Genomic DNA, 14,550 nt, shown 5'->3' with positions numbered 1-14,550 from the left:
GTACACTGTGCATTTCAGTGTGTACTTTACTGGTGAAGTCCAGATCTGTGTGGGTGTAGTTTGGACTACACCGCTTCACTAAGCTGCTGTCAAAAGCTTCTTCAATTTTGTCTGTCATGGTAAACCAGACCACATTCACCATGGATTAGTGGGAGGGGTTTTACAGTCTGTGCATGGGGCATTGATCATTTTACAGAGCATCTAGTTCTCTGTGTTTAAGAACTGAAGTTTTGTCTCCCACTGTTAATTTTGATAGTTTTTAAGGTGCATATCAAACTTCCTACATAGCCCCATTGAGCACTTGTCAATGTTCTGTGGCATTGGCACCTGGCTCTTTTCATCATCAGGTTTTAATCTCATCTGGAAGTTGGTTGGAGTTTGTGCATAGTACATCCACAATAATAGCTGTTAATGCAGTTTTCTGCTTTTCTAAACTTGAAATTTAGTCATAGATTTTTTTTCCTTTAAGTGAATGGTTGGAACTGAACTAACAGATTCATATAGCAGTTGTTGGTTTTGTCCAGTTGAAGTTTGGAATATTTTCATGTTGCGAGCCCAGTTTGAGGAAAACTGGATTTTGGCCAGAACCGATGTCATCCATTGGTATTGATGTGCAATATTTTGTGGTATCGCTATGTCAAGGACATCAGGAAGTCCTGCCACATTGTAGTGCATAGGTTGTGGAGGTCCTATAATTACTGTGTTTCTGGTGGCAGCAAAGCTGTTGAGGATTGTAACATTTTGATTTGCAGTTCTCCTGTTACTAGCACTGCTTAGTTTTTGTATAGAATTTAAATTAAATCTGCTTCCAGTAGCTGTTTGGAGAGTTTTATATATAGAGAGAGTCTATTTTTAGAGGACCTACATTTACAGTTTAGACTTCCACCTTGTGATTTCTGTTTGGTGATGGAATTTACAATTTCATTGTGTTCTATATTGAGCTTGATAAAGATGGTTGTTTTACCTCATCCCCCCCTTTGGGATGAGGTAAATTGGGCCTGTCATTACAGTATAGAACATAGTTCCTTAGCCTTAGGTTGTCAGCTGGTCAGGATTTACTAGGATTATATCAGCACTGCTGAATTGGCCACTATTATTCCTCCACTCTCTTCCAAAATCATTAAAACAAGAGCCACTGCTAGCCAACAACCTTTTACAATCCATCTTAAACTCACCGAACCAACTTCACTGCCCCCTCTTTCATTCCATCTGCTTCTCGTTTTTTTTAAATTTTATTTATTTATTTATTTATTTTTATTTAATTTTATTTTTTTTTATGTTGGGCCCATACATGAGAGGTTGGCTGGTCCACCTATAGTACATTAGTCCCATATATGAGTAGTGGGATGGGAAAGGAGAAACTTGTTTACATTTGATTTAAAAGCTTGTATGTTGTATTCCTTGGGAAATACTTCAGGGGGAAGACTATTCCATAGTACCTCAGTAGCAGGGATGGAGGAGGAGGAAAAGAAACTTGTTCTGTGGATTTCAAGGTGTACTGTGAAAGGATGTTGGGCGGCAGCTGTACGTGTTTCAATGGGCTTAGTACAGAGTGAGGGAATTATTGATGCTGTTTCAGATGAACATTTCCCATGGAAATATTTATAGAGTATAAATATTCTATAAATCGCAGAGACCAAGCATCTATGTGAAAATGAGGGGAGCAAGTTGGTGAGAGATGGGTCATTTATCAGTCTAATTGCTCTCCTCTGTATTGAGTCAAGCATTTTGAGAGAGCTTTTAGGAGTCCTACTCCAAATGTGAGAGCAGTATTCGATAGCTGGGTGGATTTGTATAATGTTAACCGCTCTTTAGAGGTGAAGTAGCGTCTTAAGCGAAAAAGAAAACCTAGATTTTTGAAAGCTGAGGATGCAATGGTTGTGATGTGTTTATGCCAGGAGAGTCTTGATGTCAGGGCAATTCCGAGAAGAGAAATCTCATCTTGTCTGGGAATTTGAGTGTTATCAAAACAAATCTTGGGGGAAAATGGTCCTTTTTTTGTGAGAAATAAGACAGAACTGGGTTTTACTAGTTCTGTTTATTGAAGTTGACGAGGTTATCTGAGCTCCATTGGAGGATGACTTGGAGATCAGAATTAAGGGCAGTGGTGGTTGATGTTCTGTGGGTAAGTGAGTTGTGTAGAGTAGGGTTTGTCAAATGAGAGAGAGGAGTGTGATGTGCTGTCTGCAAAACTGTGTATTGTGTTAGAGGTCAACTGAAGTAGGTCATTGATATATAGAAGGAAGAGGGTCGGTGAGAGAGAATTGAACCTTGTGAGACCCCAGCATTAGTTGGATGGTGAGAGGATAGGGAGCCATCTATCATCACACATAGTGTTTGTCCAGACAGGATGCTGGCAATCCATCTGCAGAAGTCCAAATGATCGGAGTTTGCTTAGTAAGCCCTTGTACCAGACCCAGTCAAAGGCTTTAGAGATATCAAGTGCAACTACTTGGGATTCGCCGAATTTCTCCATGGCATTTGTCCAGCGATGGGTGATGTATGAGAGTTGATCTCCTGTTGATTCGTTTCAATGGAATCCATACTGATGGTCGCTTAATAATTGGGTACCTTCGAGGTAGAGTATGAGTTGAGAGTTTATGGTTTTCTCCATCACTTTAGATAGGACTGAAGTGAATGAGATAGGGCGGTAGTTAGATGGTAGTGATTTATCACCCTTCTTAGGAATGGGTTGAATGTGGGCCTGTTTCCAGGCTTTGGAATATATATATCAGTGGAGTAAGAGAGTATGTAGACAGCATAGGATAGGAGTCAGTTCTGTTGTGCAGACATTCAGGACAATTGGAGGAATGTCATCAGGGCCAGGAGACTTTTTTGTGTCTTGAACAGTCTCCCCATTCTGCCTTCTCCAAAAGAACCCTCAAGTGTAGAAAGTATTTTACCTTGGGTATAATAAATGTTAAAAATACCAAGCAATTTTAAACCTGGTTTTACTCCATTTCCCAAGTAAGCAAACAGACAAACAAATCAAGTTTGCACCTGCAAGTGATGCAAGTCTAGCTGATCCTACAGGTAGTGCAAGACCAAGGCAACTCGTGGTAAACGTGGTATAAGCTCTGATCACTAATCTTAATATTTCCCCTTAATGCCAAAACACACCTCCAAGAAGGGGATGTATGATGTTTTGTATTAAAGGCAAGGGGGCCACTGCCCAGACTGGTTTCAACCTTTATTGAGGTCTCATCACTGGGAGCCAGGCTAGAAATACCAAGATTTTAGTAATACAGAGCTTATAAGTATTTTACCAGAACAAGTTACCATAAGGTGTTTTAACCTTATTAAATAAAAATCTCAGGAGGAGATATAAATGCAGAAAGTATTTTACTTTGGGTATAATAAATGTCAAAAATACCAAGCAATTTTAAACCTGGTTTTACTCCATTTCCCAAGTAAGCAAACAGACAAACAAGTCAAGTTTGCGCCTGCAAGTGATGCAAGTCTAGCTGATCCTACAGGTAGTGCTTGGAGATGTGTTTTGACATTAAGGGTAAATATTAAGATTAGTGATCAGAGCTTATACCACCTTTACCACGAGTTGACTTGGTCTTGCACTACCTGTAGGATCAGCTAGACTTGCATCACTTGCAGGCGCAAACTTGACTTGTTTGTCTGTTTGCTTACTTGGGAAATGGAGTAAAACCAGGTTTAAAATTGCTTGGTATTTTTAACAAAAGAACCCTCGGTTGTTCAAGCAAAATATGAACAGATTCCTCCTTTCTTCATTCTTCTTGCCTATAGATTTCATACCGTTTGTGGCCTTTCGTGTATGGATCAGATTATAAAAAACAAAACAAAAAAAACCTGCATGTTGTGAATTTTCATATTTTGCTAATTTTTTCCCCTAGACCATTGGAATTCCAGAACACAATCTGTAGAGAATTTTGCCTTCTTAATTATCAACTGGTGCCATAAGAATTGTTTATATATGTCTCACAAACTTATTTGTGGAGTCCCTGCTGGGGCTTGCTTTGCTGAACTCGATTAACATTGTTACCAGAGTTGCTGCTATGATTGCAGGTTTCAGCTATTTTTTCCTGGCAGTTTTGAAGCTACTACCTCTGTATGCAAGATGCATGCTTAGGTGGTTCATTGTGCTGTTGTTGGCAGACGCTTTGGATTTCTTCTGCTGATTTTCGGGTGGCCAAGTATTGCTTTCACCCTTTCTAGTTGGCAGGATGCAGTTTGCCACAGTTAATGCATTTTGCTGGCCAATTTTAATAGGTTTTAGTCAACAGTTTTGGAGGTTCCTTTTAACTTTCTTGGTGGTTACGGATTCTGTTTATACCATGCAGTACCCCCTTGAACTTTTTTTTTTTTTTTTTTTAACTGTGTGGTATTGGATATTTTTATCTATAAGCTTAGTGAGTGCTCTGTACTTAGCTATCATCTCTGGCTGTTTTTAGATCCCCCCCCCTCCCTCCCCAGGCACATTCCTGGCTTTTGTAAAATTTATTTTACATTTCTGAGGCTATGGCTATTGCTGCTGTCCATTGCTCTTTGGTTGACAGGATAACTGCAATAACTCTTATGTTGGTTCATTTCTGCTTTCATGGGGTTGTAGTTTCACTTTGTGTTGGTTCCTTGTGTTGTTTTTTCTGCTGCCTTTGCAGAACCCATCCTGTTCCTCATCTGTAGTCTGAGTTAAATGAGCCTGATTGTGAGTACAGAGTCTGAGACTAGTCATTTGTCAGGGACTGCAGTGCTTATTGGTCTCCCAAGCACACAGCCTGGTTGGTTGGGCCATTTCATCTACAAGAATTCATTAAAGCTTCTGAATTTTGCAATTGCCTGCTTAAAATCTAGTCTTTGCTACTGGGGATTGCTCATTTAAAGTTTGTAAAGTAATCATAAATTCTAAGTTAAGAGAAGAAAATGAAATAAAAAAGAAAAGAAAATAGAAATGGAGCAAATAGTAGGTACTTATTTGCAGAGAAGGCTCGAACCTAAAGCTTACTGAAGATACAATGAATCATAATGACTCACTCAGATCAGATACCAAGCTTGAACCAAGATGAAACTTCAATAAACATCAAAACCAGCCTTAGTAGGGAGCCCTTTCTATAATGTTTATGCATCATGGGATACTGAGGCAAGTGAAGTCGACAATTTATATATAAATAGCTTGGGTTATGAAGATATTTCACATGCTGACTTTGTTTGCTGAATATTTGTCAAAAAATATAATTTCTTGTCAAAAGTAATGTGCTTTAAAGCTTTTTTTATTCTTTCCTCCTTTGGTACCATGAACGTAATTCTTAATTCTACAGGATGATAGCTGAGGACTGACAAAGCCTGAAGGGAGCATCATTTTTTCAAGAACATCCCCTTGAATGTCTCACAAGTAAATTGGAATAAATAAGATATGAGGAAATCATACTTTTATATTACCCAGTATTGTTTAACATAATGTCTGCACGGTTAGCCAAGTGGCTATGTTCTTTGCAACCATATGCCTGGGAAAGGAGTGTCCTTTGTTCAATTCCCGTTGCTGATGTGAGGAGCTTAGGATCTTTCTCAGACATAGCCAAGTTAGCTGGTCTTGGAATGTGGATTGCAGAGTTTTTCTCCTCAGTTTATCTGGGGGTTTTCCTCCTGCAAGCAGGCAAACTGGCCTTGAGAACACGATGCTCCAACTGACAGGATACACTAGAAGGCATAGAACCAACCAAAACTAAAATCTACATTCGATGTTCGACCTTTATGTCAAGGTCATCTTCTGGAGCATACAACTATACACAGAAAACAAGCTACGCTACAATCAAACTGGTTTGTTAAAGTTACTGACCAACTGCCACAAGAATTGTTGGTCTGACCTCTGGCGGAAAAAAAAAAAAAAAATTATACATCAACGCTAGAGTCCTATTATTAGTGTTATCTGTTGGTTGTAGAAATACATCGGGCGCAACAACAAGTCTATGTTTCTAACTATATACATATATTAACATCATGATTATAAATGTACATTCCAGCCAGTTGGTATGGAATGGTTTCTAATACTAGCTGAAGATTGGCTAGAGTCCTGACTTATGCTGGATCTTATATATTAGGCAAGCTGAATGTGTGCCATCCAGATACTTGGAATTTTCATACCATCTTTGTTGTTGATATTTGGGTGGTTTATCAGGATTTCGCAGGCTTCCTTAAATTTCCTTTCACACCAGGTTTTTGTATGGTGTAAAGAGCAGGTGCTTTTCCAGTTGATTTGGTGTAAGGTGTTGAGCACGCGATCTGAGAGGCCTGCTTCACCATAATGATTATATTTAATGTGTCTAATGTGTTCTTTCTTACGTATAGAGATTGTCCGTCCTGTTTCACCAATGTACAGTAAGTTACAGGTGCAGCGGATGTAACAGACTCCAGGATGTGCCAATGGGAGGAGAGGATCCTTAGAGGAGCTGAATATGGTTTTAAGTTTAGTGGGTGGCTTAAAGGTGGCATTAAGGTCGAAATAAAGGTCGAAACCCAGACCGGTTTCGACCTTTATTGAGGTCTCATCAGTGAGTAGGTAGACCTAGATAATACTGAGATTTTAGCGAAGAGAACCTATATACTTTGCTATACGAGTTGTCAAAAAGGTGCACAAATAAATTATTACTGAAATTAAGAGCCAAAAGGCTTCATTTTGGCGATGTAAAATTATTTCAATTAAGGGGATATTACTAAGAATAGTGATCAGAACTTCACCCACCTTTGCTACGAGTTGCCCTAGTATTGAACCATGTGCTTTAACTTACGCTACAATTTGCCGAAACTTTTATAGTTTGCTATATATTTGGCATGAAACTCTTTGATTTGATTTCTATCTTTGAGTTTCTTATTTGGCTTTGAAATAATGTGGGATTTAATATCCACTTAATTTAAATAATTTTACATCGCCGAAGTGAAGCCTTTTGGCTGTTAATTTCAGTAATGTTTAATATAAGTCTCAGAATAGGAAAGATTCCACAGGAATTGGAAAGAATGTATGGTAATTCCATTGCACGAGGGTGGTGCAAAGACCAACGTATCCAACTATCAACCAATTAGTATCTCAGGAGTGGTGGTGAAAATTTTGGAAAAATTGGTTACGGTTTGCATTTAGAAATGGGTTGACAGTAAATCTCTAACATACGAACAACATGGATTTACTAAGGGAAGGTCATGTTTTAGCAACTTGCTCACATTCTATAACAATGTTACCATTGAACTGGATGAGGGGGAATGGATACACCATGATACTTTTGGGTTTTGCTAAGGCTTTTGACAGAATACAGCATGGTACTGTTCCATCATTTTGAGAATGGGTTTAGGTTATAGAATATTAACATGGATAAGAGGATGGCTGACTGACAGATACCAGAAAGTGGTATATGGGGGATGTGAGTCTGCAAGTTTTAAGGTAACAAATGGTGTACCAAAAGTACACCATTTGTAATCAGTGCTTGGTCCACTGTTATTCAGCCTGTATATTAATGATATTGGGAAGGATTTGACAAGTGACATACAGCTATTTGCTAACAATCTAAAGATAGGTAGGGTAATCAGGAATGCTGTGATATGCAGTACTTGCAGAATGTTTTGAATAGGCTGGAACTGTGGGCATGGGAAAATGGATGTCGATAAATGTAAAGTCATTTACTTCGGCATGATTATATATCCAATGTCGTATTATATAGGTGGGATTATGCTAAAAGAAACCAATGAGGCTAGGGATCTTGGAGTGTTAGTAGATAGGAGGTTGATAAGAATGCTGGTACCATAGGGAGTGAACTGAATAAATTATATGAAATAAAGGAAAAATTGGTCAAATGCTAAACTAGCTTTATGCAAAACAGTGTTGAAACTAATTTTAGCTTAAAGCTGAGATTTCTTGCGAAGTTTAATTTACATTTTTTATTATACTTTATCGAGGTAATAGTAATAATAATTATGTTTGCAGTTGCGAGTTGTAATTTTTTTTTATGTGACTTCCACTGTAAGAGATTGTAAATCTATAGTACATTAGCACCATGGGTTGGGTAAGGATTTTTTCTATTTTTATTAGTTTTATATTTTATATATTTATTTTTTTTACATAATCCAGAAATCTTTCTTTAGAGACAACTATGGCATTTTTTCCACTTCAGAATTCCAATAATCAGGAAGGACATTGGGTCTCACACTGGGCAGTGAAATTTATATCCCACCTGCAGACAACTATAAACATCTCTGTCTACAGTAGGATTCAAGCCCCAGCCTGTTGGTTGGAGAGTGAATATGCTAACTACTAAGCCAACTAGACCAAATGCTGACATGGTTGGCCAAGAGAATAGTGGCTCTGCTTTCCAACTGATATGTTGGGGGATCAAATACAATGGGGAAAAGACATGGATGTTTGTGAACCTCTTCAAATGGGACATGAATTTCATTTCTTGTTGGGGACAGATGCGATTTGAAAAAGTACAACATATAGTCTCATAGGATTCCCAGATTATCTGATCCTTAGCCCATCCATGGTATTAATGTATAATTGGTTTGCAGCATTTCATGGATGGGATTCACATAAAAAAAAATCTATAAGGGATAATCCAAAACTTTTGTTAATTTATTTATAAGCTATTTTAACCATAAACTGGAATCTCTTCACCATAAATAAATTATACTTGCCAAGACATTATTCTTGTTTAATTCTTTATCTTTTTTGTACATGCTCTTTCTTCACAACTAGATTATTTGTAGATTTAAGTGTTGAGACGTAAGCGGCCGATGTAACGATAAAATTATAAAGTAGTGCTGTCAACTGCAGGAGGATAACTCCATCTACGACTATTAGACTTCAAAGAAATTTAAATCATTTACATTTTATGAAACACAGGAATGAGGAGTGTTACTTAGGATGACTTCCCAAATTTGGGAAAGTTTAAGGCATTTTTTTTTTTTTTTTTTTTTGTTGTTGTTTTTTTGAGGTTTGGACTGTGAATATGAACTTCACAACTTTCTTTATATAATCTATCAAGAAGAAAATAACTTTTGTATAAGACTTTAGTTTTATACAAAAGTTATATTTTTAGTCATAACTTCATAACTACTGAAATGAAAATTAATGGGGAAAAAAAGAGAAAGTAACTTACATGGAGGTGTTTGTGTAACACTTCCATGTTACACAAACTTGCACTTATTACCCTGAAATCATTAAAGAATTACAACTTTGCACCATTTGTTAAAACAGACTTATCAGACTCTCAAAGCAAAATACTCTTACTGTTCTTCTAGATCAAGGGTCGGCAAACTTTTGGGACGGAAGAGCCAAACCTATCCCTCACAACAATTTAAAAATTATTCGAGAGCCATAAATATATTTTTTCAAATAAGGAAATTTTAAAGTAATATTATAGTAAATTTATAGTAATATATAACAAGTTATAATATTAATTATATCTTTATTAAATGAAGAAAAAATCCCACCAAAAATTGCTCTCATTGGTTTTAATCAGTGTGAGCAATGAGCTTGCATTTCCTTACGAAGTTTCTGTATGTCCAGTTTGTAACTAGTCGTTTTTAATTTAAGGCACGATTCCAAGTTGGCATCAGTAATTTGGCTCCTTAATTTACATTTAATGAAATTCATGTTAGAAAACGATTGGACCCGAAGATACTGAGAACACCAAATGCAAATTTTTTCAACTCATGATATGAGTCCGGAAGACTATTCCAAGTATTGAAAATCATTGAGTCTGCCTGCACTCACTTATTAGTCACTTTGTTGCTCTACAAATGACCTCAGATGTCGAGGCATCCTAAAACCTAATCCTAATTAGTCACTTAGTTTGGCTGCCCTGTCTACCATGTGCTCAACCATCCCTTCCACTCCCTCTGTATGTCCCCTCCATGCTCGCTTTCCCCTCCCTGACATCGCACAGTGCCACGAAGTTTTGTGAGACCTGTAAAACAAATGAAATCATCATTATGTGAATAAAATCCTTTAAAAATTTTATAAATGAAACTATGATAGTTTTTCATTTTCAGTTTTACTTCAGAGCTCTTTGGGTACGTACATGTGGCTCTGAAGTAAAATTGAAAATGAAAAAACTATCATAGTTTCATTTATAAAATTTTTAAAGCCTTTTATTCACATAATGGTGATTTCATTTGTTTTACAGGTCTCACAAAACTTCGTGGCACTGCCGTATGTGGCTCGCAAGCCACAGTTTGCCGACCCCTGATCTAGATGAATCTGAGTTGAAAGATCCATTAACCCACAATAATAAAGACTGCATGAAGAAGGAACTCTGTAAACTCCAGGATAAGAGAGAGGGAGAGAGGAGGGGATATTTGTAATTATGGTAATTTGTAATGTAAATTATTATTATTATTCGTCACACCTCCAAGGAGTCCGAAGACTCATCACGGGAGGACACCTACTGTACAACTCTCCATCTCCTTGTAATTTGTAAGTGTATGAGAAAGGGGGAGGCTGTAAAGTTCTGATAAACACCTATAACGAAAATTATATTAAAGCAACTGATAAACCACAAGAAAGAACATACTAGTAGCAGAATTATGAAGGTAACTTATATTCTTTCTTGTGGTTATATCAGTTGCTTTAATATCATTTTTGCTCTAGGTGTTTATCAGAACTTTCTAGACACTCTCATATATTTTACTTAAGGAGTAATAAGTCTGGTTTAGTGAACTATGCACTATCCACCAGGCATAAATTCATTGGAATAAAACTAAAGTCCTACACAAAAGTTACTTTCTTCTTGAAAAATTGTTAAGAAAGTTGTGAAGATACACATTCACAACCTGAGCAACAAAAAAATGGTTGCCTTAAACTTTCCCAATTTTGGGAAGTAATCCTAAGTAACATTCCTCATTTCTGTGTTTCATAAAATTGTAATTATTTAAATTGATTTATTTGAATTCTATGGAGTTATCCTCCTTGTAGTTGATAGCCTATATTGTCATGTGCTTGTAATTTAAGTGTATTTTTCTTTGTATTTTTTGTTTTCCTCATTTGAAATTCCTCTTGCATCTGAAAAGAAAAATACCTCATTGTATTTTTCTTTTCAGATGCATTGACAATGACTAGGAAACCTAGTCGAAAATTCTACAATTAAATAATTTTTTCCTAATGTAAGTGTCATTCCATTACCTAATTATAATTTTATCATTAGATTACTTGTATAGACTGAGTTCACATCAATTGCCTTAGTATTCCATAATGCAAAGCACACCTCCTTTCAGATGTGTACAATGTTATGCATTATGAAACTTCAAAAGTTGAAAGTCTGGGTAAGTGGTTCTCCCACAATGCATAACATTTTACACATCTGAAAGGAAGTGTGCTTTGCATTATAGAATATTAAGGCAGTTGATGTGAAGTCATCAGCTTCTATGTACAGGTAGTTCTCTGAAGACACTTCATACGTAAATTTTGCTTACACTTGAATAAAGGACTAAACAAGAATATAATTTCTTGGCAAGTATAATTTACTTTGTAAACCAGAGAACTTGACAACTCTTTGTCACGATCCTCTTCAAAGTAGTCATCTCCACTTTCTATACAGTGAGTTTTGAGTCAACAGATATAAACATTTTGATATTGTTCTATTTATAATCACTTAGTTTCATTACTACTGAATGAAAATAAATAGAAAAAAAAGTAACTTACCATCCATGTTGTCACACAAACCTTCACTTCATATTATCTGAAATCATTAAAGAATTACAACTCTGCACCATTTGTTACTTACTACTACGACAAAGGTACCTATATGGTTTTGTAGTAACTCCCATGATGGTATATTGGTAGAAGAAAGACTGTTATAAGTTCGATTCTAGTTGCTAGTTTATCTTTGGTGTAGGGATTTTTTCTGCTGGAAACTAGGATGTTTAACAGTACATCTTAGAAAAATTTACTTGAAGAACTTGCATGGTTTCAGACAGTAGTACCGTTTGGTTTAGGAATATGAGATGGTTGGTGACCTGATATATTCTTGTCACCTATAAGTCTTCAAATTATCAGAGAGATGAAACTAATTACCCATTAACGACTGAGAATGGGGACCAACAGCCTTGGTTTCCAAAAGTTGAGCTTTTATTTATTTATTTTTAATCTAATGACAAAACTCGTTACATTACATACCTTCACCTTTATGACCCTGTTATTGTCATGCTTCATAACCCCTGATCTATCTTATGCAGTCTCATCTGAGTAGTGTGTTGTCAATGCATAATAACATGTACCTATGCCATATTAAAATTCCTATTATGTGTGAATGAACAATGGGAAGTTCAATACAACATAGGGGGATGTTGTTACATAATCTCTTTTAAGTAACTATTTAAGTTGATCAGGGATTATAAATTCCAGCAGTGAGGAAGTTGTAATTAAGGTCAAAGATGTATTTTGCTAATGGAACCAACACAAATTTCAGCTTTATCATTGTTACAGCAGCATTTTTTTTTTAATAAATAGATTTCACAATTCTAATTTCTGATGGGGATTAGTATGTCACATCTCTTGGATTGAAAGAAATTAATTTCATTTTCGTGATTCTTTCCTTCTCATTTTTAATTATTTAGTGATTGAAACTCTCTAGATTCCTGTCAAAATTAATTTGAATAAATTTGGACAGGAATCTAGAAAGTTTCAATAATGCAGTTCTCTGATATGGAAATTTAGATATAATTAAATATTTTGCAAGATCTGAATAAATGAATAGTTAAGTCATTTTCGTTTAATTTTAGTTTTCTCACTATTATAGACAGTTCATTTTTTTAAATTAAGGTGTTTACAAGTATTGCTGATTTTGAAATTTTTTTTCATTCAACTATCGTATAATTGATTTGAGAAGTTTGATTTGATAATCATTACTACAGTCATAAAAATAAATGCATTTTTATATTGTACTATGCATGAGGGACAGTATGAGAGTAATGCCTTCTATTTTGTGTATATTTTCTAAATTAATCCTCCATCGTTTGTGAGCATTGTTTTATTTTTCAACAGTCTTTATCATTCTCTACACTTTACCATTGCTGAGTGAAATGTTATATGGTAATCCCCATAAACCTTTACTCTGCTGTTGGACTTGTCAAATAGCTTGTTTCAGCTCTTCATCTGCAAAATTTCCTCCTCCGAGTTCATCCCTCAGGTGGCAGTTAGAGGATGCCAGATCTGGGCATGATGAGAAATCAACCTAGCCAAATATTTCAATTACATATCATATACACAAATTAGAATGAGGTTGGACATTGTCAAAGAGGATGACCTTACCACTCTTAGTGTCTAATCCAGCTACTCACATCAACAGTATCATCTCTGTATTTTTCAGATGATATGAATTTTCAGTGGACTTGTATCTTCTTCAGTTAGGAATTCATTCATCACTTTTCTTCATACATGAATCTCTAATGGCTGCCATTTTAAACAGCTTGTGTGCTTTGCTCATTTGACTATTTACAATATCACTAACTGTGATGGAACTAGAAACGACTACTGTCCATTCAGTGATATGCAAAACTTTTTTCCACTTGATTGAACAAAAAAAAGTAGGAGGCATTACTTTGTACTGCCTCTTGTATATTAGTGGTATGTATTAATAGTAATATATGTCCCTTGCAATAAACTACTTTAATTTTCATACCGTCTCATTCATTAACATTTGAACAAAATTAGTTACTTTTTCTATTTTCCTATCAGGAGGAATCTTCAGTGTACTCAGAAGTAGAAAAGTTATCAGAAACTCTGGTGTGTATATCATTTTATTCAGTATCATTTATCAGGTTAGAAGCATTTTGAAAATTCCTTCTCATTTATCCAATCTCAAATGAATGAACATTCATATGATGTTGGAGCCTACTTAAATTTGGAGACAGCTCACAATTTAATTCTCATTTGGTGGTGGTGGTGTTGAGCTGCTCATGCATGTTTTCTTTCTTTATCATGTATATTATTTTAATTATTGTCTCTTGCATCTATATATTCATTCCTTCCATCCCACTGAAATCAGCCTTGCAGGTGAGTTAAATAGCGTGAATCATATTTTCATTTGTGTAATTTCTTTTTCACAAAATTTCATTTGTCCTTTCATATGATTCCAACACCTTGTTTTTCTTAACGATGTCTGTATGTGATAGCATTTGCAATGAAATTCATTTAATTGTACTAAAGTAGATAGTTAATTCCTTTTGCTCAGGGAAATATCACAGCTAACAACTTAATTCAACTTGCTCAAAAACTTAATAACCCATAATAATTTGGAACTGAAGAGAATAAAAAATTCTGTTAATGCTTAACATAAATCATTTACTGGCAGGCACTGTGAATACTAATTTCAAATTAGTATTCACAGTGCCTGCTAGTAAATTCCAGAGGCAAACTTTTGATCAACAGTAATCAGCTGTGTGTGGTGCCATCTTGATGCTATTGCATGTCAGATATAAGGATTTAAAATTTTTTGATTTAAAGTGTAGTGAAGAGACTAATATGGTACTAAATATCGTATGTTCACTTAAACATAGTTCTGTATAACTTTTTACACCAATCATTTCCTGTATACCATC

At 35.7% G+C, this 14,550-nt stretch overlaps 1 protein-coding gene across 7 annotated transcripts in view; it reads left to right on the top strand.

The window, feature by feature from the left end:
- The window catches only part of LOC150110591 (kinesin-like protein KIF14), a 716,770-nt gene that overhangs the window by 341,842 nt on the left and 360,378 nt on the right, over positions 1 to 14,550 (top strand). For all 7 annotated transcript variants that reach the window (XM_090399877.1, XM_090399854.1, XM_090399845.1 and 4 more), the window contains one exon: positions 13,688 to 13,735. In XM_090399877.1, coding sequence (XP_090256003.1) covers positions 13,688 to 13,735 — 48 coding nt within the window. The remainder of the gene's footprint in view (positions 1 to 13,687; positions 13,736 to 14,550) is intronic.

Source organism: Typopeltis vanoorti, chromosome 1 (assembly GCF_054136105.1).
Source record: "Typopeltis vanoorti isolate ZY-2024b chromosome 1, IOZ_Tvanoo_1.0, whole genome shotgun sequence".
NCBI classification, from domain to species: domain Eukaryota; kingdom Metazoa; phylum Arthropoda; class Arachnida; order Uropygi; family Thelyphonidae; genus Typopeltis; species Typopeltis vanoorti.
Note: the sequence above shows the minus strand (reverse complement) of the source record. Positions and strands in the feature narration are given on the sequence as shown.